The sequence below is a fragment of the Oryzias melastigma genome, unplaced genomic scaffold (assembly GCF_002922805.2).
Source record: "Oryzias melastigma strain HK-1 unplaced genomic scaffold, ASM292280v2 sc00184, whole genome shotgun sequence".
Classification (NCBI taxonomy): Eukaryota; Metazoa; Chordata; class Actinopteri; order Beloniformes; family Adrianichthyidae; genus Oryzias; species Oryzias melastigma.
Window position 1 is genome coordinate 804,793 of NW_023416879.1, and position 18,799 is coordinate 823,591.

Consider the following 18,799-nt stretch of genomic DNA (forward strand, 5'->3'; position numbering starts at 1 on the left):
CTGAGCACAGGTATCAGCTCACCTTAGCACTAATAGTATGTGTGACAGAATGAAAGTCTTTATCTGAATGTGTTTGTATGATGGAGTGAGTGAGCTGCTGTTATAGTTGAATTGAGTACATTATGTTTAGTTTAAATGTGGAGACTATTTTGGCCAACAAGTGTGTGTGTAACTACAGTGTGTGTGTAGACAGGCCCCGCCCATTCTAGTTTGCTATTTAGACCTGGATGTTTTATGATGTTAGCATCTTCTTCCTTCTCTTTTTCTCTACCCCCCCCCCTCCTTTTTCCTTTCCGTCTGGTCCAACAAAAGAAAAAAAAAAAAAAAAAAAAAACATAATCAATATAAATAAAGTTTAGCATTAAATACAACAGGGGTTTATACTCAAACTCCTGTTGTGACAGTAAAATCTGCCCAACACAGAAGCTCTCAGCCCGTACCTGTTTGCTCAGCTGTTGGACAGAACAAGTTAAAAACATTTTTAAAAAGGTTTAAAATGTAGTTTTAGAGTGTTTAATACATGTTTATCCTGTTCGACACGTGACCTAAGGTGTGTTTTTGATTTTGGCCCCTTGTGTGATTGAGTTTGGCAGTTGTGTCTCAGACTCAGAGCAGAACAGAGACCTTATTGTCCACCTCTGCTGTTTTCAATTTGGATAAAAGAAGCTTAAAGGTGTGAGTTTAGCCTCTCATGCTTTGTACTTTCAGATAAAGAACCATTTTTCTGTCCCGTTCACCATCTTGAAGTACTGTCAGACTTCCAGGAGTCTACAGAGCATTGGGCTTGTCAAACCAGAGGAAGACTTTGACGTCACCTTGGAAGCGTACAGGTATGACTCTTCCATGTGGCTCCCCTGTGGTCTCTGCGTCACTTTTTCTGTTCCTTCAGCGGATGTTCTGTGCATGAGACTAGTTTTACCTTGTTCTTCTCATGTGCTTCTGTGTCCCACAGGTGCCAGCTGTTTGTGTGCCCTGCGGGTCTCCTGGAAGGACAATACAATCCATCCACTACTTGTGTGGCCTGGAAGGAGCAGGTGCACCACAGCACAGAGGTGCACTCACTGCTGCAATGTCCAGCAAACAGCAATGGCGTTCTGCCTTTGATGGTTAGCACGTTAGCCACCCCAGACGACCTGCAGCACATCGCCAATCATGGGGAGGAGGACTGGGATCCGGCTTACGTCATCCATCTGCATCCTGTGGCTACACTTCGAAACCTCCTGCCCTACATGGTCTGCTATATGATGGAGGTACGACAGCTGCATAGGAGATAGAACTCCAGCTGTTCACTCTTTAAGGATTTTTACCTTTATTTTGGAATGTCTCCAAAGCACCAGCTTTGAACATTTACTCTTTAGCACTGGAACTGTCACCAGTGACAGGAAAGAACCCGTGCTCCTGTAACTAGGGGTGTAACGATCACAAAACTCACTGCTCGGATCGTGTCATGGTTTTACGCTCACGCAGCAACTTTGACGCTTGTTAAATCAAAAACGATGTGGATGAATTTGACCTGAATGTGAGCTGACAATTGATTTAAATAATACTCACAAGCGGTGGGTGGTGGTTGTCCACAGTACACGTGTTTGCTGAGTCGTGGTTAGTGATCGCATTATCCATGATCCGTTACACCCCTAGCTGTAACTCTTCCACCATTTATGCAGTTCATGTGATTCTTAAATGGCTTTTTTCAGCTTTACAATCCGGTGGAATCGTGCTAATTGCATAAATGGTTAAAGAGTTATGATCATTTAAAGAACATCAACTCTGGAGCTGAAGTCAAAAGGCTAACTACATATCGGATGCTTCAATGAGACAATAATGAGAGGAAGTTGTTCTTTTTATTTAAAAAAAACTCCCAGTGAGGAAAAAACCATTGTCAAACAATGTTTTAAAATGAGTCAGAATTCCCTCCCCTGCTCTAGACATTTGCCTTTGGTTCCTGCATTTCCGGAGCATTCACTCTTATGACCAGAAGGTTTGCTGAAGGTCCTTCTCTAATACCAGACACCAGTTAAGTAAGAAACTGGTCCCAGTCCCACTGACCGAGACCGAAAGAACTCCTATTTCAATCCACTTCAGTGAACTTCCTTTCTGTGAGCAACCTTTGGTGGGTCGATGTCAGTCCCTCCGAGTCCATAAATGATCACCAACAAGAACTACCTTCAATATTTTCGTTATTTTTTGCAAGCCAGCAGCAGAATTTCCTGTATCCAACTGCGAGTGGAAAACAACCAAACGTGCCAGCGCTGCATGTGATGGAGTCCATCCTGTGGTGTTTACACCAGGTGATAAATGCCACCCAGATGTTGGAATGTGCAGCCACAGCCTTCTGCCGGCTGCAGTGCACCATCTGAACTTCATTTGAACCAAATGGATCCACAGAGTTGCTACAGTCAGCATCCATTGTTGGATGAGGTACTCCCAGAACCAAAGTCTCACCACACAATGTGGACCTCATTCAAAGGATCTTCATACATCTAGAACTGTTGCCACTGTGTCAGTGCCTGATGCAAGGGCAGCTGTCAATCAAAAGGCCCCGTTTCTCCTATAGACCAACAGTAAATGAGCATTCATCATCCTCCGTACAGTTGGAATGACTGTCTCTACATTTTATGTACACGGAAGTGTATCTGTTGCACCGCTCACCCCGCATGTGCAAACCACAAGGCCCTACCGCTCTTCACCCACTTTACGACAGTCATTTATGAAAAGCAAAACTCAGTAAAGTGCTGTCATGTAAAACAGCAGAAGAAGAAAACATTTGTAGTCCGTTTGTAGTCCTCTACAAGATCGTAAGGTCCTGATCCTTAACGTGTCTTTTTCCTTTAGTTTTTTATTTAACACTAAACTGAATGTTTCATTATGATAAACATTTTAAGTGCTATATTAACATTCTAAGAGGTTATTATTGCCGTTAACGTCTGAAAACATACTCTGACCGTAAAATGCTTTAGAGAAAGTGAGGCGACACCCACACAGCTACCGTAAATGATGTTTTAGTGGAAGTGATGTGTGGTTCACGCATGCGGGGTGAACGGTGCAACAGATAGACTTCCACATACAGAAATTGTAGCGATAACGACTACAAAGTCGAGCTTTTGAAGTCTGTGTCTTAAGAAGCAGCTCTTCTGTTTCTATGGAAATCACCTTCAGCTTCCATTATGGTTAAAAGACAAACTGCAGATTTGTTAATTTCTGTGTATTAGCTGCCCCTTTTGTGCTGATGTACTGAAGTGTTTGCTGCACATCAAAGGAACTCCGCAGTAAACAGAACTGACAAAATGGAACTTCCCTGAACCAGAAGAGGTCTTCACCCTCAGTTAGAGCCAGGAGCTCAAACTCAGGAGAATGCAAACACACAGATTCTTAATTATCTGAAGCTACACCGAAGTACGGGGACGTTTCTCAGATGTGTCTGCAGTGGTTGTGACCAGACCAAATAATCTGGACATCTGCTTCTTGTGGTCTCTGAGTCTTGTTCTTCTGAAATGCTTGGATCTGATGTGACCTTTCGTCCTCAGAACTCGGCTGACAGCTATAATCTGCCAGAAGGCAGCATCTCCGACCTGCTCAATGCTCGCCTGTCAGGGGAACTGGTGTCGTTGGCGCTCGTCAAGTATCAAGGCCGTGACTGGCACGGACACTTCCGGATTCAGCAGGAAATGCCCGAGTTCTTCGATGTGTGTCTGACCTGTGAGTCCACGACTGATGTAACGGTGGATGTAAGCCTGCATGTGAGGAGGACAGCAAACCGCCTCGTGCTGTCGCTCTTCAGTCCATACTGGATCATCAACAAGACGTCTCGCGTGCTGCAGTACCGAGCAGAGAACATCACCGTCAAACACCCGGCTGACTACAGAGACGTCATCCTGTTCTCCTTCAGGAGGAAGAAGCTGTTCACTGAAAACCAGGTGAGGAACCTTCCACACATCTGGATGACGTGTCAGGGTGCTGTTGGGATCAGTCAGTTGTTTTCAGCTTTGCTGGTTAGTTTTCTCAGAAAACAAAGCCTCTAAAGCATGTGTCAAAGTCAAGGCCCGGGGGCCGGATCCGGCCCTCCGGGTAATACCACCGGCCCTCCAGATAATTTTATTTTATTGTTATTGACAGCCCAAAGTTATCTTGCATTTATTTCTAAATTGTACAATTTTGACAAAAAATAGTTTTATGAAGAGTCAAATATTAAAAGTTATTTAATGTTTAAGTTGATTTATTCTTGAATAATTTTCCTGCCTTTTTATTATTTATAATTAAGTTACGGTTTTAAAGTTTTAAAAATGTAATTTTAGTGTGTTAAATAAATGTTTCTCCTGCTCGGCCGTGACCTCCGGTGTGTTTTGGATTCTGGCCCCTGTGCGGTTGAGTTCTGCTCTAAATCCTTTGTGTGTTTGGGGTTTTGTCTCTTGTTCCAGGTGCAGCTGTGCATCTCCACCAGCTCCTGGTCTGAAGGCTTTTCTCTGGACACGGTGGGAAGTTACGGCTGCGTCCGCTGCCCGTCCACTAACATGGACTTCTTGGTAACATTTTATATTTGTTGAACTCTAACTGAATCGTCCTGGAGAGCTTCGGTTTCTCTGTGAGGGGTTGAAGAGTTACTGTCTGGTTGCATCTTTCAGATTGGCGTGAGCATCCAGATGAGCAGTTTTAATTTGACTCGAATCGTGACCATGAGTCCCTACTATACTCTGGTCAACAAGTCATCGTATGAGCTGGAGGTGGGAGAAGTGGTTAATGCCAACTCCACCAAATGGCACTACATTTCCTCCACTGAGGTGAGTGAAGCTCTTGCTCAGGTTTGGATCAGCTGTACTTCACCTCTGAGAGAGAAGGCCCTGCTCTGACCTGGATGTTCTTTCGCTCGACAGTGTCTCCCTCTGTGGCCTGAGACGGCCTCAGGAAAGCTGTGTGTGCGCGTGGTCGGCTCCGAGTCGAGCTCGGAGTGCTTCTTCTTCCATCGGGAGGACCGCGGCACGTTGCTGAAGCTGGATGTGGTCCGTCTGCTTGTCCGAACGCAGCAGCTCATCTTTCCCATCTACCAGTGTCACATCTGCTTCCAACTGTGTGTGTTTGCAGTGCGGCGGTATCATCCTGAGTGTGAACAGCTCCAATCATTCCACCGTCATCAGCTTCAGTGAATATTATGAAGGAGCCGCTCCAGCCCTGCTGGTGAACCACACAGCCTGGGTGACCATCATCTACAGCCAGAGGTCAGCACAGTTTCCCTTTCCCGTCAAACCTCTGGGTGCTGCTGGCGAAGCCTCTTCTGTCTGAAGTTGCTGCTCTTCAACAGTTGTCTGTTAATGGAAACAGAAGGACGTTTTAATGAGCATTTGTTCCTGAACATTACACCAGCAGCTCGTCGTTCACTCCATTGTTGGCAAAGTCTGATGACTGCAGTGCAATTAGGAGACAGAAGGACTTAAAGACATCAAGCATTGAATTTGTAAATAAAAAGTAAATATAAGGCTAATTTAAGTTTTATCAAATTAAAAAAAAAATAGTAAAACAAAATATAAAAGCCAGCTGAACGTATTTGAGAAGTATTTCAGGTTTCAACATAAAAACCTCGATCATCAGTTCCTCTCAAGTAGCTTAGAATGGCAGCCAGCCATGCATCTTCAGAATCTGCTTTGTTTCTTTCTGGGTCACAGGGTAAACCCTAGTATAAATGTCACACACTCAGGTATACACTGATATTTGTTCTCTGCGTTTGAGGAACCATATGGTGGTTTAACCCCCCCAATCCAGCAACTAAGTCTCATTGTCAGAGTCTTTAACTCCCACACGCGAGGGAGGTTGGTGACATAGAGTCCAAGTGGACCATGTTCTCCACCTCTATTGTCTCTGCTGCTTTCCGGAGCTGCGGTCGCAAGGTCTCTGGTGCCTGTCATGGTGGCAACCCCCGAACCCGGTGGTTGACACCAGAAGTAAGGGATGCTGTCAAGCTGAAGAAGGAGTCCTATCAGGCCTGGCTGGCTTGTGAGACTCCAGAGGCAGCTGACAGGTACCAGCAGTCTAAGAGAGCTGCGGCCCGGGCTGTGTTGGAGGCAAAAACTCGGTCCTGGGAGGAGTTTGGTGAGGCCATGGAGAAGGACTATCGATTGGCCTCAAAGAGATTCTGGGAAACCATCCGGCGCCTCAGGAGGGGAAAGCAGTTTTCTGCAGGCACCGTATTCAGTGCAGGTGGGGATCTGTGGATGCTGTGGGAGTGTCTTGGCTGACACGTCTCTGCAGCGTTGCGTGGCAAACAGAAACCGTACCTCTGGACTGGCAGACTGGGATGGTGGTTCCCCTTTTCAAGAAGGGGGACCGGAGGGTGTGTTCCAACTATCGGGGAATCACACTCCTCAACCTTCCTGGGAAAGTCTATGTCAGGGTACTGGAGAGGAGAGTCCGTCCGATAGTCGAACCTCACATTTAAGAACAACAGTGCAGTTTAAGTCCTGGTCGCAGAACAGTGGACCAGCTCTACACCCTCTCCAGGGTACTGTAGGGTTTGTGGGAGTTTGCTCATCCAGTCCATATGTGTTTTGTGGATTTGGAGAAGGCGTTCGACCGCGTTCCCTGTGGTGTCCTGTGGAGGGTGTTCTGGGAGTATGGGGTCCAGGAAACCTTACTCAGGGCTGCCCTTTATCACTGGTTCTGTTCATAGTTTTTATGGACAGAATTTCAAGGCACAGCCAGGGGCCGGAGGGGGTCTGGTTTGGGGACCACAGGATTTCATCTCTGCTTTTTGCAGATGATGTTGTTCTGTTGGCTCCATCGAGTCAGGACCTCCAGCATGTATTGGAGCGGTTTGCAGCCGAGTGTGAAGCGGCTGGGATGAGGGTCAGCACCGCTAAATCTGAGGCCATGTTTCTGGACCGGAAAAAGGTAGTTTGTCCTCTCTGGGTGGGTGGAGTGTTCTTGCCTCAGGTGGAGGAGTTTAGATATCTTGGGGTCTTGTTCACGAGTGAGGAAAGAACGTGAGCACGGAACGGAACGTGAGATCAATGAGCGGATTGGAGCGGCGTCCACCATTATATGGTCACTGTACCGGTCCGTTGTGGTGAAAAGAGAGCTGAGCCAGAAAGCAAAGCTCTCAATTTACTGGTTGATCTACATTCCAGTACTCACCTGTGATCATAAGCTCTGGGTCATGACCAAAAGAACGAGATCGCGACTACGAGCTGCTGAAATGAGTTTCCTCCGGAGAGTGGCTGGACGCTCCCTTAGAGATAGAGTGAGGAGCTCAGTCACCCGGAGAGAGCTCTGAGTAGAGTCACTTCTCCTCCACATTGAGAGGAGCCAGTTGAGGTGGCTCGGGTATCTGGTCCGGATACCTCCTGGACGCTTCCCTGGAGAGGTGTTCTGGGCATGTCCCACTGGGCGGAGGCCCTGAGGAAGACCCAGGACACGATGGAGAGACTCTGTATCTCAGCTGGTCCCCCCAGAGGAGCTGGAGGAAGTGGCCGGAGTGAGGGAAGTCTGGAGATCCTTGCTTAGACTGCTGCCCCCTCAACCCGGTCTGGATGAGCGGAAGAAGAAGATGGATGGATAGATGGATGTATTCAGAATTGTTTATAGATCATAATTGATGCATCTAAAAATCTATTTTTGACCATTCGGTTTTAGTTTGAAATTAACTTTTTAAACACAATGACCCTGATTTAGCTGGGGCTGTCATGTCAAGAGTGGTTTAAAACGTATCCCATTCATTTGCAAAGAAAGGTTCCACATGCAACTTTTCTTGTGTTACACGCCGCCAGACTTTTCAAAAATAAAAGATTTCCGTCTCATTAAAAAAAAAAAAACTGGTATAATTTATTAGTTCTTCCATGGCCCGGTGCGAGGAGTCCACGGACTTTCACCAGTCCGCGACCCGGTGGTTGGGGACCACTGGTTTAGATAATCTGATGTTTGGCAAACTAGCGCAGTCTCGATGTGGACTGAGGTCAACTCTGCTTCTCTCTCTCTCTACATGCTGCCATCTCCTCCTCAGTGGCTCAACGATGCTCCATGAGCTGAAACCCAGTGAAGCCTGCAGGTTTGTGTGGGATGACCCAACAAGACCCCGAATGTTGCGGTGGAGCTACATGGAGCACTCGGGAGAGCTTAACCTGTTGAAGGTAGGATTTAGAGCGTTGTGGTGGATGGTCACTCTGAGTCTGGTTCTGCAGTGTGTTTCTTCAGATCTCCAACTCAAGGGGTTCTCTCCATTGTTGCCTCCTGCTTGCTCACACTGAAAACCCTTTGGGGTTTGTCTGAGGTGTTTTACTTTTGTAAATTTTTGGCATAACCCTGGTTGTATCCAATGGCTTTAACAATGAACTGATTTGAGCGTCCCATTCCTCCATCTGTTACATGACTTTCAATTGAGGGAGGAGGGGATATGGTAACAGAATTTACTTTTATAATGCTTTACAGCCCCATTCACCCATACACATACAATCCCACACTGATGGCAGCTCTGCATTAATCAAACACTGGAGAGCAAGTCATTTGAGCATCTGGAGCTCCAAATTATCCTGACAATAAGGTTGTGGTTTGGTAGGAGACAATTAAAAATGGATAGTTTTTGTCCAAAGATGTCATCAATACATCTGATATTCAGTTCAGTTCAACTTTATTTATATAGCCCAATATGACAAAACAGTGTCTCATTGGGCTTCATGCTGGTAATTATACCAAAGCAAAGGATTGGTCATAGAATATAAATGATAGCTGATTGCTAAACTTAACTGACTAAACTAAACTGGTTTTCCCTCCTTCTCGGTAAGGAAAACTCCTAAAGAAAACAGATTCAGGAAAAAAAAGAAAAAAGGGATATCCACATGAAGGAGAGATCCTCTCCCACGATGAATGGGAGATTTACCAGGATTGTTAAAGAAGAATCAGCTTATCTAACTCTACAACTGTATTTGAATAGAGTTCAGCCAGATAGCACTGGAGGACAGGTGGGAGTGAGATCCATGGACAAGACGAGCCAGAGGCATGGTCCACGGACAAGAACAGGAGCACAGACAATCCATCAGGAATCTGAAATCCCTCCCACTCCCCCGGAGTAGAGTGGGAAAGGGGAACAACACGTGAATCACACTGCATCAGACAGAAGCATGGAGAACTAAATAAAACAAATAATAAAGAATAGAGGAGAGGAGAAGTAAATGAGAATAGAGAACAGAACCCCAGAGCTGATGTGGATAATAACAATGACAAAAATGTAAAATTCACAGTTCTTGGTCAGCATTTGTTTTTGTTTCTCACTTTGGGAACCCCCCTATTGTCCCAGAATCTTTTTCACAAAATACCAGTCCTTACTGGGAGACAGAAAGTGACTTCTTCCCCTCCTAGTATAAGTCAGACATCACCTTCTCCTCATCAGACTAACACTTCTTACTCGCAGAAGCAAACTCTTAGACAGATCCTGTGGTAAACAGCTGTTCACGAGCGACTTCCCATTATGTGAAAAGTCGTGGTCTTTGCTGCACTGCAGTTTTTTCTTTATATTCCTTTGCTGCAGACCAAACCTTACTGCAAGTAAAAGGAAGGAACGATGCCCAAAACTGCTAAAACTGGACAAGCCTAAACAACCCAAACTAAAACCGCGTTTCATCTTCGTTGGGAAGCGCAGAAGGCTGGCACAGCTCAATTACAGATGTGTGGAGAAGAGCAGCAAGGCAGATGAAATGTTGTCTGTAACCTCCATGAAGGCAGACTTCTCTGGAAGGTTGGACAAACTTTTTGAAGATGTAAAAAGGGAATTGAATGAACGAGCGACACAAGCGGAGGTCCAAATGTCCAACACGGAGGACGACGTCTGTGCCTTGCAAGCTGGAAGCAAAAGGAAAAGGGTTCCCCAAAGAGCAGGGCTGGGTAGCGTAGCACCCCTGACGTATCAAATGAATGCTTCAGTTTTTTAATCTATCCTTGTGTTCCTTTCAGGATGAAATGGGGCAGTTCTTCTATGACAACAAGTCTCAAGTTCACTGGATTTCCTTCCTTGATGGTCGCCAGCGAGTTCTGCTGTTCACAGAAGACACTGCAGTGGTGACCAAGGCTCGGCAGGCGGAGGAGCTCGAACAGTTCCAGCAGGAAGTCCGATTGTCCCTGCAAAGCCTTGGACTGTCACTGGTCAACAACAGCTCTCGACATGAAATTGCTTACATCGGCATTAACAAGTAAACATTAGCACAAGCCGAGTCCACAGATGTCTCTTTCTGAACCACTAAACCCTAATGAAACTGTCCCAGATCACACACACTTCAACTGTTGGTAATTAGTTTAGCAAATTAGCAAATTGAACTTTAGAATGTGATCTTTTTGAATGAAAAACCATCATTGATGACTGTTGGGAATATTGTGTGAAATAGGACAAACAGACCTTTAGGCTGGGAGAAACAATATGTAGTCTGCTTTAAAAGAAGTGTTTTTGTTTTATTGTTTCTGAATGGTTGCGTCTCACACTCACCGGTCTGATGTCTCAACAGTTCAGGTGTGGTTTGGGAAATGAAGCCAAAGAATCGCTGGAAGCCCTTTTGCCAGAAAAACATCGACCTTCTGGAGAAAGCCTACCAGAGTCGGCTGAGCAGCACGGAGGAGGGGGGCTGGACCAAGCTAGAAACCAACGTGGAGGTTAGTGGCAGCTCAGTCCAGTTCTCAGACAAGCATGCACTCTGCTTTTAGGATGTTTGTCCTGCTCCATGAAGGCAGTCTCATGTTTGTGTTGCCTCTGGTTTGTTTTCCAGGTGAACTTTAGCAGATCCAGCATGATGATGCGCAAGCCTTACTCCTGTCCAATAAGGAGGACGTTCCAGCCCGGCATCTACATGGAGTTGAAGCAGTCGCTGCACCAGCGGAGCCTCAGAGCTCAACTATATTGGCTACAAGTAGACATGCATTCACCTGGACACGCATTGTTTGCAGGATCTCACTGACCGATGTAATCAAGACCATTTTTGTCTGCAGGTGGACAACCAGCTTCCTGGAGCCATTTTCCCCATCGTCTTCCATCCAGTTCCTCCTCCAAAATCTTTGGTTCAGGACTCAGGTTAACTGTTTAAAACTGGACTGGCATGAGGCTCAGACTGCTGTGGGGATTGGTGGTTGTCTTAATGGTGCATTCACACCAAATACGAATCATGCGTCAAATTCGCCTCCGCCACTTTGGCTTTGATCTACTTACACACACTGAGTCTGTTCAAATGCAAAAGTGAGTCTAAACTCAACACAAATCTGTCTGTGGGAGAAGCTATCGCCAACCAGCTCAGTGGCCTTGTGTTAGAGTGTCCGCCGTGAGATTGGAAGGTCTGGAGCTCAAATCCCAGCCGAGTCGTACCAAAGACTCTAAAAACGCCTCCCTTCTTGACACTCAGCATGAAGGAGTTGGATTGGGGAGTTAAACCACCAAATCGTTCCCAAGCGCAACTGTGTCTGCAGCTCACCACTCCCACAGGGGAGGGGTCAAATGCGGAGAACAAATTTCACACACATAAGTGCGACATGGATAATGTAAAAGGAGCAACTCTGGTTTATTTCTTTTGGAAATTCTACAAGGGCTCCGACAAGCACGTTTCCATGTTTGGGTTCATCTGCTCCCAGTATGGTGAGCTAAAGTAAAAGTTCTGCTTCTCTAAGCGTGACTTCACTCTCTCTGTGGCCCAGTCTGACGAGTCGCTATCCCGCATTAGTCATTGGAAAGATAAAATGTTAATAAATCATTAATAAGAGGACCTTTTTATTCTTGTTTCGATGCAGAATGAAGCTCGAGTCAATTGCAAGCAACAACAATGTGCTTCTCTTCCTGTTGGTTTTAGACTAATTACATCATCAGTCTGTTACTACCAAAGTCAAGTTCTTGATTGGTTGAAGCACAAATATTCATCCTTTTGTTCCAATGTTTGAACTTGGAAAAATTCTGGCTGCGTGTCAATATTTTTCAAAGGTTTTTGCAGGGCTGCTCGCCTATTGCTCCTCGCCGTCCACTCAAATCCCACGACAGGACCACTTGCCGTGTCTACATAGACTTAACATTGTCGGTGGATGATTCCCCATACCAGTTGTGTTTACTGGGAAGACATAAGTCTGCCTCTGTCTCCACAGAACCAAAGCCGTTCTTTGATGTTTCAGTCATCACCAGGTTCAACCAGCACAGCAAAGTCATGCAGTTCAAGTGAGCAAAGATCCACTTGGAGGAAACATTTTCTGTCCGGGGCACTTTCAACCTATCTGCTTATTTTCCAGATATTTCATGGCTCTGGTTCAGGAGATGGCAGTGAAACTGGATCAAGGTTTCCTGGGGGCCACCTTGGCTCTCTTCACACCAGCTGTTGACTCCCAAGCAGAAAGGCAAAAGGTGAAGCAGGATGCTGAAACGCCACCACTGTCTGGTGAAAAACTCACAGAGGTGATCACTCTGTTTGTGTTCCAGAGTGGGCTAATAGAGACAGATCTGCAGGGGCTGCAGGCTGAGCTCATGGAGGCTTCGCTGTCTGGAACCTCAGGCCTCAATTTCTTTGAGTATTTCCACATCTCACCCATCAAGGTAAGATCAACACCCCCCCATCAGCAGTTCTGTGTAGCTTTAAATCAATTTGTCTCGAGTCCCCGTCGGGCTCTCGATAGTGTCCATCTGGAGTCTGAGCTAGCGTGTCCCTGTCCTCTGACCCCTTGCTGCAGGGGGCTTGCTCCTGCACCTTCTCTTAAAACGGACCGGGGTCTGCCCCACTCAGACTGCCTTGTTTTCCATCCTTTGGGTCCAGAAGCTTTTGAGTTTTTCACCTTTAATGTTGTACTGTGTTTCCTGCACTTTCAGGGGCACACGATTATAAAGCTGGCAGTCTGTTTTCAACCGGATGTCATATATAGGACACACCGGCGCATTAAACCAGACAAAAGAATCAGAGCTAAGTCTGTCAGTCAGGCAGACAATAATTGTTTTCACTGTAATTGTTTGCAACACGCTACACATTAGCCACATTTTCTGATTTGTGATTTGATTTTTCCAACATGCCAATAACAATTCAGCAGGGAAACACAATTAAAAAAAAAACATCCTGAAAACATAACATTAACAAAAGAATGGGAACTTTTCCTGGCCATGTTGGTGAAGGAGCGGGCAAATGCCGAGCGTCGTAAAGCCCGCCCCTTTAACTTTTCCTGCTAGTTTAACAATACGTTTTAGCCATGTGAGCATATTAACCATGTTAGCGTTTTAGCCATATTAGTGAATTAGCCGTGTTAGTGTATTAGCCGTGTTAGCATACTAGCCATGTTAGCGTTTAAGCCATATTAGTGTTTTAGCCATGTTGGCGTTTTAGCCATGTTAGCATATTAAACATGTTAGTGTTTTAGCCATGTTAGTGTATTCTCCATGTTAGGGTATTAGTCACGTTAGCATATTAGCGATGTTACCTGTGACTCCCAACACATAAAAGAACAGACAGATACAGCTAAAACAACCTTTACTCTGACCAAACCCACTCCCAACAGTGTTAGAAAAACACCCACACAAACTGACACTGCTACATATTAGCTGTGCTAGCATTTTTACAAAACATTCAACTTTGTTTGCAATTCATTATCCCTCGTGGTCTCTTAGGTGGTCCAGATGACCCCACCCTTACAATGATGTGTGATCCTCCCATGACAAAGGAGGACAGGATTTGTTGTCTCCTGTAGGCACCAGTGAAGATCAAAAATCCTTGAAAATAAAGTTCAGCTTTGCCTTTTGAGGTCCAGATGACCCACTTTCAATGTAAACCCTAGGATAGCACAAAGGTAAAAAAAAAAAAAAACAGGCTGACAGTTTGACTGATCGCCATGTCCCTCCGAAAAGCGCTTTGATATCGGTAAGCGCAGCCTGAATGAATCCATACACCAGGCGCTCCGGATTCCTCTGTAGCTCTGTTGTTTTTGGAAACAAGATGAAGGTTTTTCAAATCGCCTTTTAGTGTGGAAAGTACAAAAATGCACAACACTGCAACATGAATAAATACACACGTTCACGCACAGTTGCACACATTTGCTCACATACTCACACATACCCGTACAGACAGACATGATTTCATTAAATAGCAGCAGCTTAATATGTCTGGACTGTTGAGTTAAAGCAGAGTTTCCAGAGATGTTGACAGATGCTTGTGACTGCTTGGTGTTGTTCAGCTCCACCTCAGCCTGTCTCTGGACTCCAGCAGCAACAGTTTGGCTCAGGAAACTGCAGCTCTCCAGTCCCTTAACCTGCTGCTCAAGAGCATCGGCGCCACATTGACTGATGTGGATGACGTCGTCTTCAAGTGAGGCTCACTGTTGTGGACTGGTGCGGTGCAGCATGACATCCTGTTGTGCTGGATATGACTGTGTCTCTGCGTCCATCAGACTGGCCTTCTTCGAGGTGAAGTACCAGTTCTACCGCAGAGAGGAGCTGATAAAGGAGGCAGCTGGACACTATGGTGAACAGGTAGCACTGCAGCCCTCACCTGCCCCGCTGGTCCTTTTCAACTTCTGTACTAAATTTGATGTTCCAGAGAGGATTTTCAGTCTTTTTGAGCGTGCTGCGCATGCGCAGGGTGCGTTAGTTAGTGACTAACTAGTTAGTAGTTGTTAGTAATAGTTTGTAGCATGGAAAAAAGCCGCTTTTTTCCAGCGTCAGAATCAGCTGATTCACAGTGATCGTGTGAATGGTGGTAGATTCATGGCAAGCCAAAAAGCCCGTTATTCACTTGGACATTGGTGTTTTGCGGTGAACTACAGTGGCCCTGAAGGTTAAATCACATAAAGTAATCAACACAAAACATTATAAAGAGCTCAATGACAATTAAAAGAGCAAAACAAAAAATAAAAAACATCAACTTTTAGAAATTAATACAAATTCCACAAACCAAAACGATTGAAAAAAAAGAATAAGGAAATATTTCAAAAAACAAAATTAAATTTCACAAATCAAAATGAATGGGTCTAGACTGATCACAAAACATAAAGGTTTTCTTTTTTTAAGTTGAACTTTCAGCTCTGCGAAGCATTTTAAATTCCTACTCCAACTATATTTGATCCATTTTTAAATTGCTTTAAAGTGGTGTTTTCATTAGGATTTATTTCATTATGTTTTTAGCCAAAACCTAAGAACTTGTCATTTTCTAGGACGTAGTTTCTTCAGAGCAGCTGGAGTTCATCAGAAATTCACCTCTGAGTTGTGGGCGGGGCTGTTGGTGTAAAGTAACCTCACGCTGATATCTTATAAAATCTTTGTTTACTCGCTCTAACGCTTACAGCCCCTCACACCCCCAAGCTAACATTACCGTGCAACAAAGATAGTGAGCAATATCATTTCCATCCAGGCGTCCAGTTCTGATCCAGATTCCAGCTCAGACCAGGAAAACAAAGATGTTCATGGATCTATTTGTCTACTAACAGATGATCAGAATGGAGCGGAGCAGGAAGAGTGTAGTCCCCCCATTTCACTTGCCGTCAAAAATTTAAGCTTTTATCAAACTGCGCATTTTTATTAATTTTTATGTACTATATAAACTATAAATGTATTAGTTTATCATTATTGCAGAACTTTGTTTCAGAGCTTAATGTTTACCAGTTTGTAAGTTCATCATTTTCAAGTCTTAATGCTGACATTGATAGAAAATAAAAATAAAAGAGACTGAGTAAAATTCTGTTAAATGTAATGTGGTCGAGAAGGTCGGTGCACCAAACTTTTGTTCTGGTGCACCTAAGAAAAAATGTTAGGCGCACCGATGCAACCAATGCAAACATTTAGAGTCCTGTTAAGGACACTGGGCTGTCTTGGGGGTGTTAGAGCGTTAGACTAACACAGGGGTAGGGAACCCTGGTCCTCGAGAGACATCTTCCTGCATGTTTTCCAATATACCCTCCTCTGGCATTTTCTTATTGGCTGGACACACCTGAACCTGAATCAGTCATGAGTAGGGACTCAAACAATTACCTGGTTCAGGTGTGTCCAGCCAATAATAACATGCCAGAGCAGGGTATATTGGAAAACATGCAGGAAGGTGGCTCTCGAGGACCACGGTTCCCTACCCCTGGACTAACACATCCATGTACACAGACATGTGACTGACGTAACTTCCCCAGGTCGTTTCTTGCTGGGGGACGTTGAGTTTAATTTTTCTGGTCATGATTGAGAATTGCTTTAGGGTCTAATAGTGTTGCTGCTTAAATCTTCAATCTGATGTTGTGGCTGTAGTTCCTGAAGCAGATGTATGTTCTGGTCCTGGGTCTGGATGTTCTGGGAAATCCGTTTGGTCTGATCCGAGGTCTGTCTGAAGGAGTGGAGGCTTTCTTCTATGAGCCGTTCCAGGTAAGGAAGCCAGGAGCATATGTCAGAAACTCCCTGCCTGTACTCAGTCTGAGAAGACACACAAAGGTTTCTTGCTGTTCAGGGAGCAGTTCAGGGTCCAGAGGAGTTTGCTGAAGGCTTCGCGATTGGGGTTCGCAGCTTGTTGGGTCACACTGTTGGTAAGAAACTCTGAGGAGACAAAACAAACAAAACCAGTTAAAGTGGTCCAGCTGGCACAGTGCTCCTCTGTTCTTATGGCTTACCTTCCTGTAGGTGGTGCTGCAGGTATGGTCTCCAAGATCACCGGCTCCATGGGTAAAGGCTTGGCAGCCATCACCATGGATAAAGAGTTCCAACAGAAACGCAGAGAGGAGATGAACCGACAGCCCAAAGACTTCTCAGACAGTCTGGCCAAAGGAGGGAAAGGGCTTTTGAAGGTTGGGATGGAATCGTTTGTCTGTGTTTTTAGCAGATCTGACCTAATGCTACCTCTAACCACTTTCCTGTGTGTGCAGGGCGTGGTCGGAGGGGTTACAGGCATCGTCACAAAGCCTGTAGAAGGTCGGTGTCCCTTCAACCCCAGCAGGAAATCACACTAACAGTTAATCCTAGATAAAGATCAATAAAAGTAGTCCTTTTTCTCTGCGAAAGACACAAGACAAAAATCTAGATGATTAGTTTGGGGGGGGCTCTGACACTTATTACCAAACGGCAATGTATGCAGCCCAGCACATTGAAGCATCAACCAAAAAAACGCCTCAAAAACTAATAGATAATTCAATTCAGAACAACTCAGATGAATGAACATTTTCAGCAGCAACATTTAGGAAACATGGATCTTCTTACAATCTTTTACTTTACTGGATTATAATAAGTAACCCCTGGAGAATCTCAATTCTTGAGAACCAGACACCCTTGAACCCTTTGGACTATAGACTACGCTTCCATCCCACACGTTAAGCAGTATTAACCAGCACTGATTATCTGCTTCACACGGTGTCATCTACAATACCCTGTAGATCACAAATATAAAACCAAAAAATGTCCTGAACTCAATGGTTTTTATAGAACAGACGTCTCAATTCCTCCAGACTCTGACTTAATGGATCCCAAAAACACCGACACCTAATTTGAATCCAGACGCGCATTGTAACCCAGACTCCATGGATCCTTTAATCAAAGCAGTGTTGTTCTGGTTTTCTACAGGAGCTAAGAAGGATGGGGCAGCTGGATTTTTCAAGGGCATTGGTCAGGGTTTGGTGGGGATAGTTGCCAGACCAACAGGTGGATTGGTGGATATGGCCAGCAGCACCTTCCAAGGCATCCAGAGGTATTTGCTTTTGCCTTTGGTTTCTTTTTGTAGTTGTCCTATCCTTCGTTTCTACTGAGCAGTCCGGACCGGTCCGCTCCTGGCCGGTTCTGAATGGTCTGGGCAGTTCAAGTGAGCGTTTCCATTGAGCTATCTGTATTCGTGGAATCGGCGTGTCTCCGGTCCCTAACTGGTCCCTAACCCCCGCTAATAAGGGGAGAAAACTGAATGCATAGAATCTTTGCAAGAAGATTGAAGAATATATCCAAAAAATGTACAAAACTTTTAGCTTGGATCTTGAGTGGGGAAAAGCGCTGGTCGTAAAAACCTTTCTGCCAATCACTGGATTTCATCATGTGACGACAGTAGCTCTGCCTTAACTGATCCGTTACAATTTTCTTTGGACCTACAACCAACGACGGACCAGAAATGTTACGAATCGGTCCGGCCTAAGGGGTCTGTTTTATCATGGAAAGCTCAAAATACCGTCCTGGTCCGGTCCGCTCCAGTCTGGTCTGGACCGCTCAGTGGGAACCAGCTATTACTGTGATTCCTTTACTCACACTTGGTCTCCAGTCATTTGGAGACCAAAGAACTTGTGTGTTTTTCTTTGAGCGTCATAATGTCTTTGTTTTCCTTTGTGCTTTTCTTGTCAGCTCACTAATGTCCACTTTTTCTGCTTTTGTTTTATGTCTGGTGTTGTTGTTGGCGGGACTTTTGTTGTCTTTGTTTTTTGCTGTGAGTATTTTACATGAATCATGTTAAAACTGAGCTCCTTCAGACCTGAAAGCTGCCCTGTCAGAGCACTGAATAGCATGCTGAAACCTTTGTTCCTTTTCTGACCCTCACCAGAGTTTATTCCTCAGATGGTTCTTTTTGAGACATGAAGGCTCCAGTTTTTCTTACCTATGATCCTCATCCAAGTCACAGCTTGTTTCTGGTTAAAATGACTCCTGTTCTGTGGCAGGTTCTAACGGTAGGGTTGTTGGTCTGTAGGTGTCAGTCTTTGGCTCACTCTGAAAAATGTCAAATCTAAAAGCAAAACCAAAGATCAAATTGGTCTATGAGCATGTTACCATGGGGATCAGTTGACAAACGTTTCTCATTTAAAATGAAGACCTGGCACGAGGGCCCTGCAATGATAAAACTAGGAAAACAAAACTAGACAAAAAGAACAAAACAATATACTTGGAATTGTATTA

At 44.9% G+C, this 18,799-nt stretch overlaps 1 protein-coding gene across 1 annotated transcript in view; it reads left to right on the plus strand.

The window, feature by feature from the left end:
- vps13c (vacuolar protein sorting 13 homolog C) overlaps positions 1-18,799 on the plus strand; it is a gene marked incomplete in the record, with an annotated part of 92,945 nt that overhangs the window by 60,563 nt on the left and 13,583 nt on the right. The window contains 22 exon segments of the mRNA XM_036210710.1: positions 709-830; positions 953-1,250; positions 3,525-3,914; positions 4,416-4,520; positions 4,620-4,775; positions 4,869-4,994; positions 5,077-5,210; positions 7,985-8,111; positions 9,928-10,163; positions 10,473-10,617; positions 10,731-10,871; positions 10,951-11,032; positions 12,085-12,154; positions 12,226-12,337; positions 12,413-12,526; positions 14,146-14,276; positions 14,359-14,440; positions 16,196-16,309; positions 16,392-16,467; positions 16,562-16,725; positions 16,804-16,849; positions 17,495-17,618. Of these exon segments, the coding sequence (XP_036066603.1) occupies positions 709-830; positions 953-1,250; positions 3,525-3,914; positions 4,416-4,520; positions 4,620-4,775; positions 4,869-4,994; positions 5,077-5,210; positions 7,985-8,111; positions 9,928-10,163; positions 10,473-10,617; positions 10,731-10,871; positions 10,951-11,032; positions 12,085-12,154; positions 12,226-12,337; positions 12,413-12,526; positions 14,146-14,276; positions 14,359-14,440; positions 16,196-16,309; positions 16,392-16,467; positions 16,562-16,725; positions 16,804-16,849; positions 17,495-17,618 (3,095 nt within the window).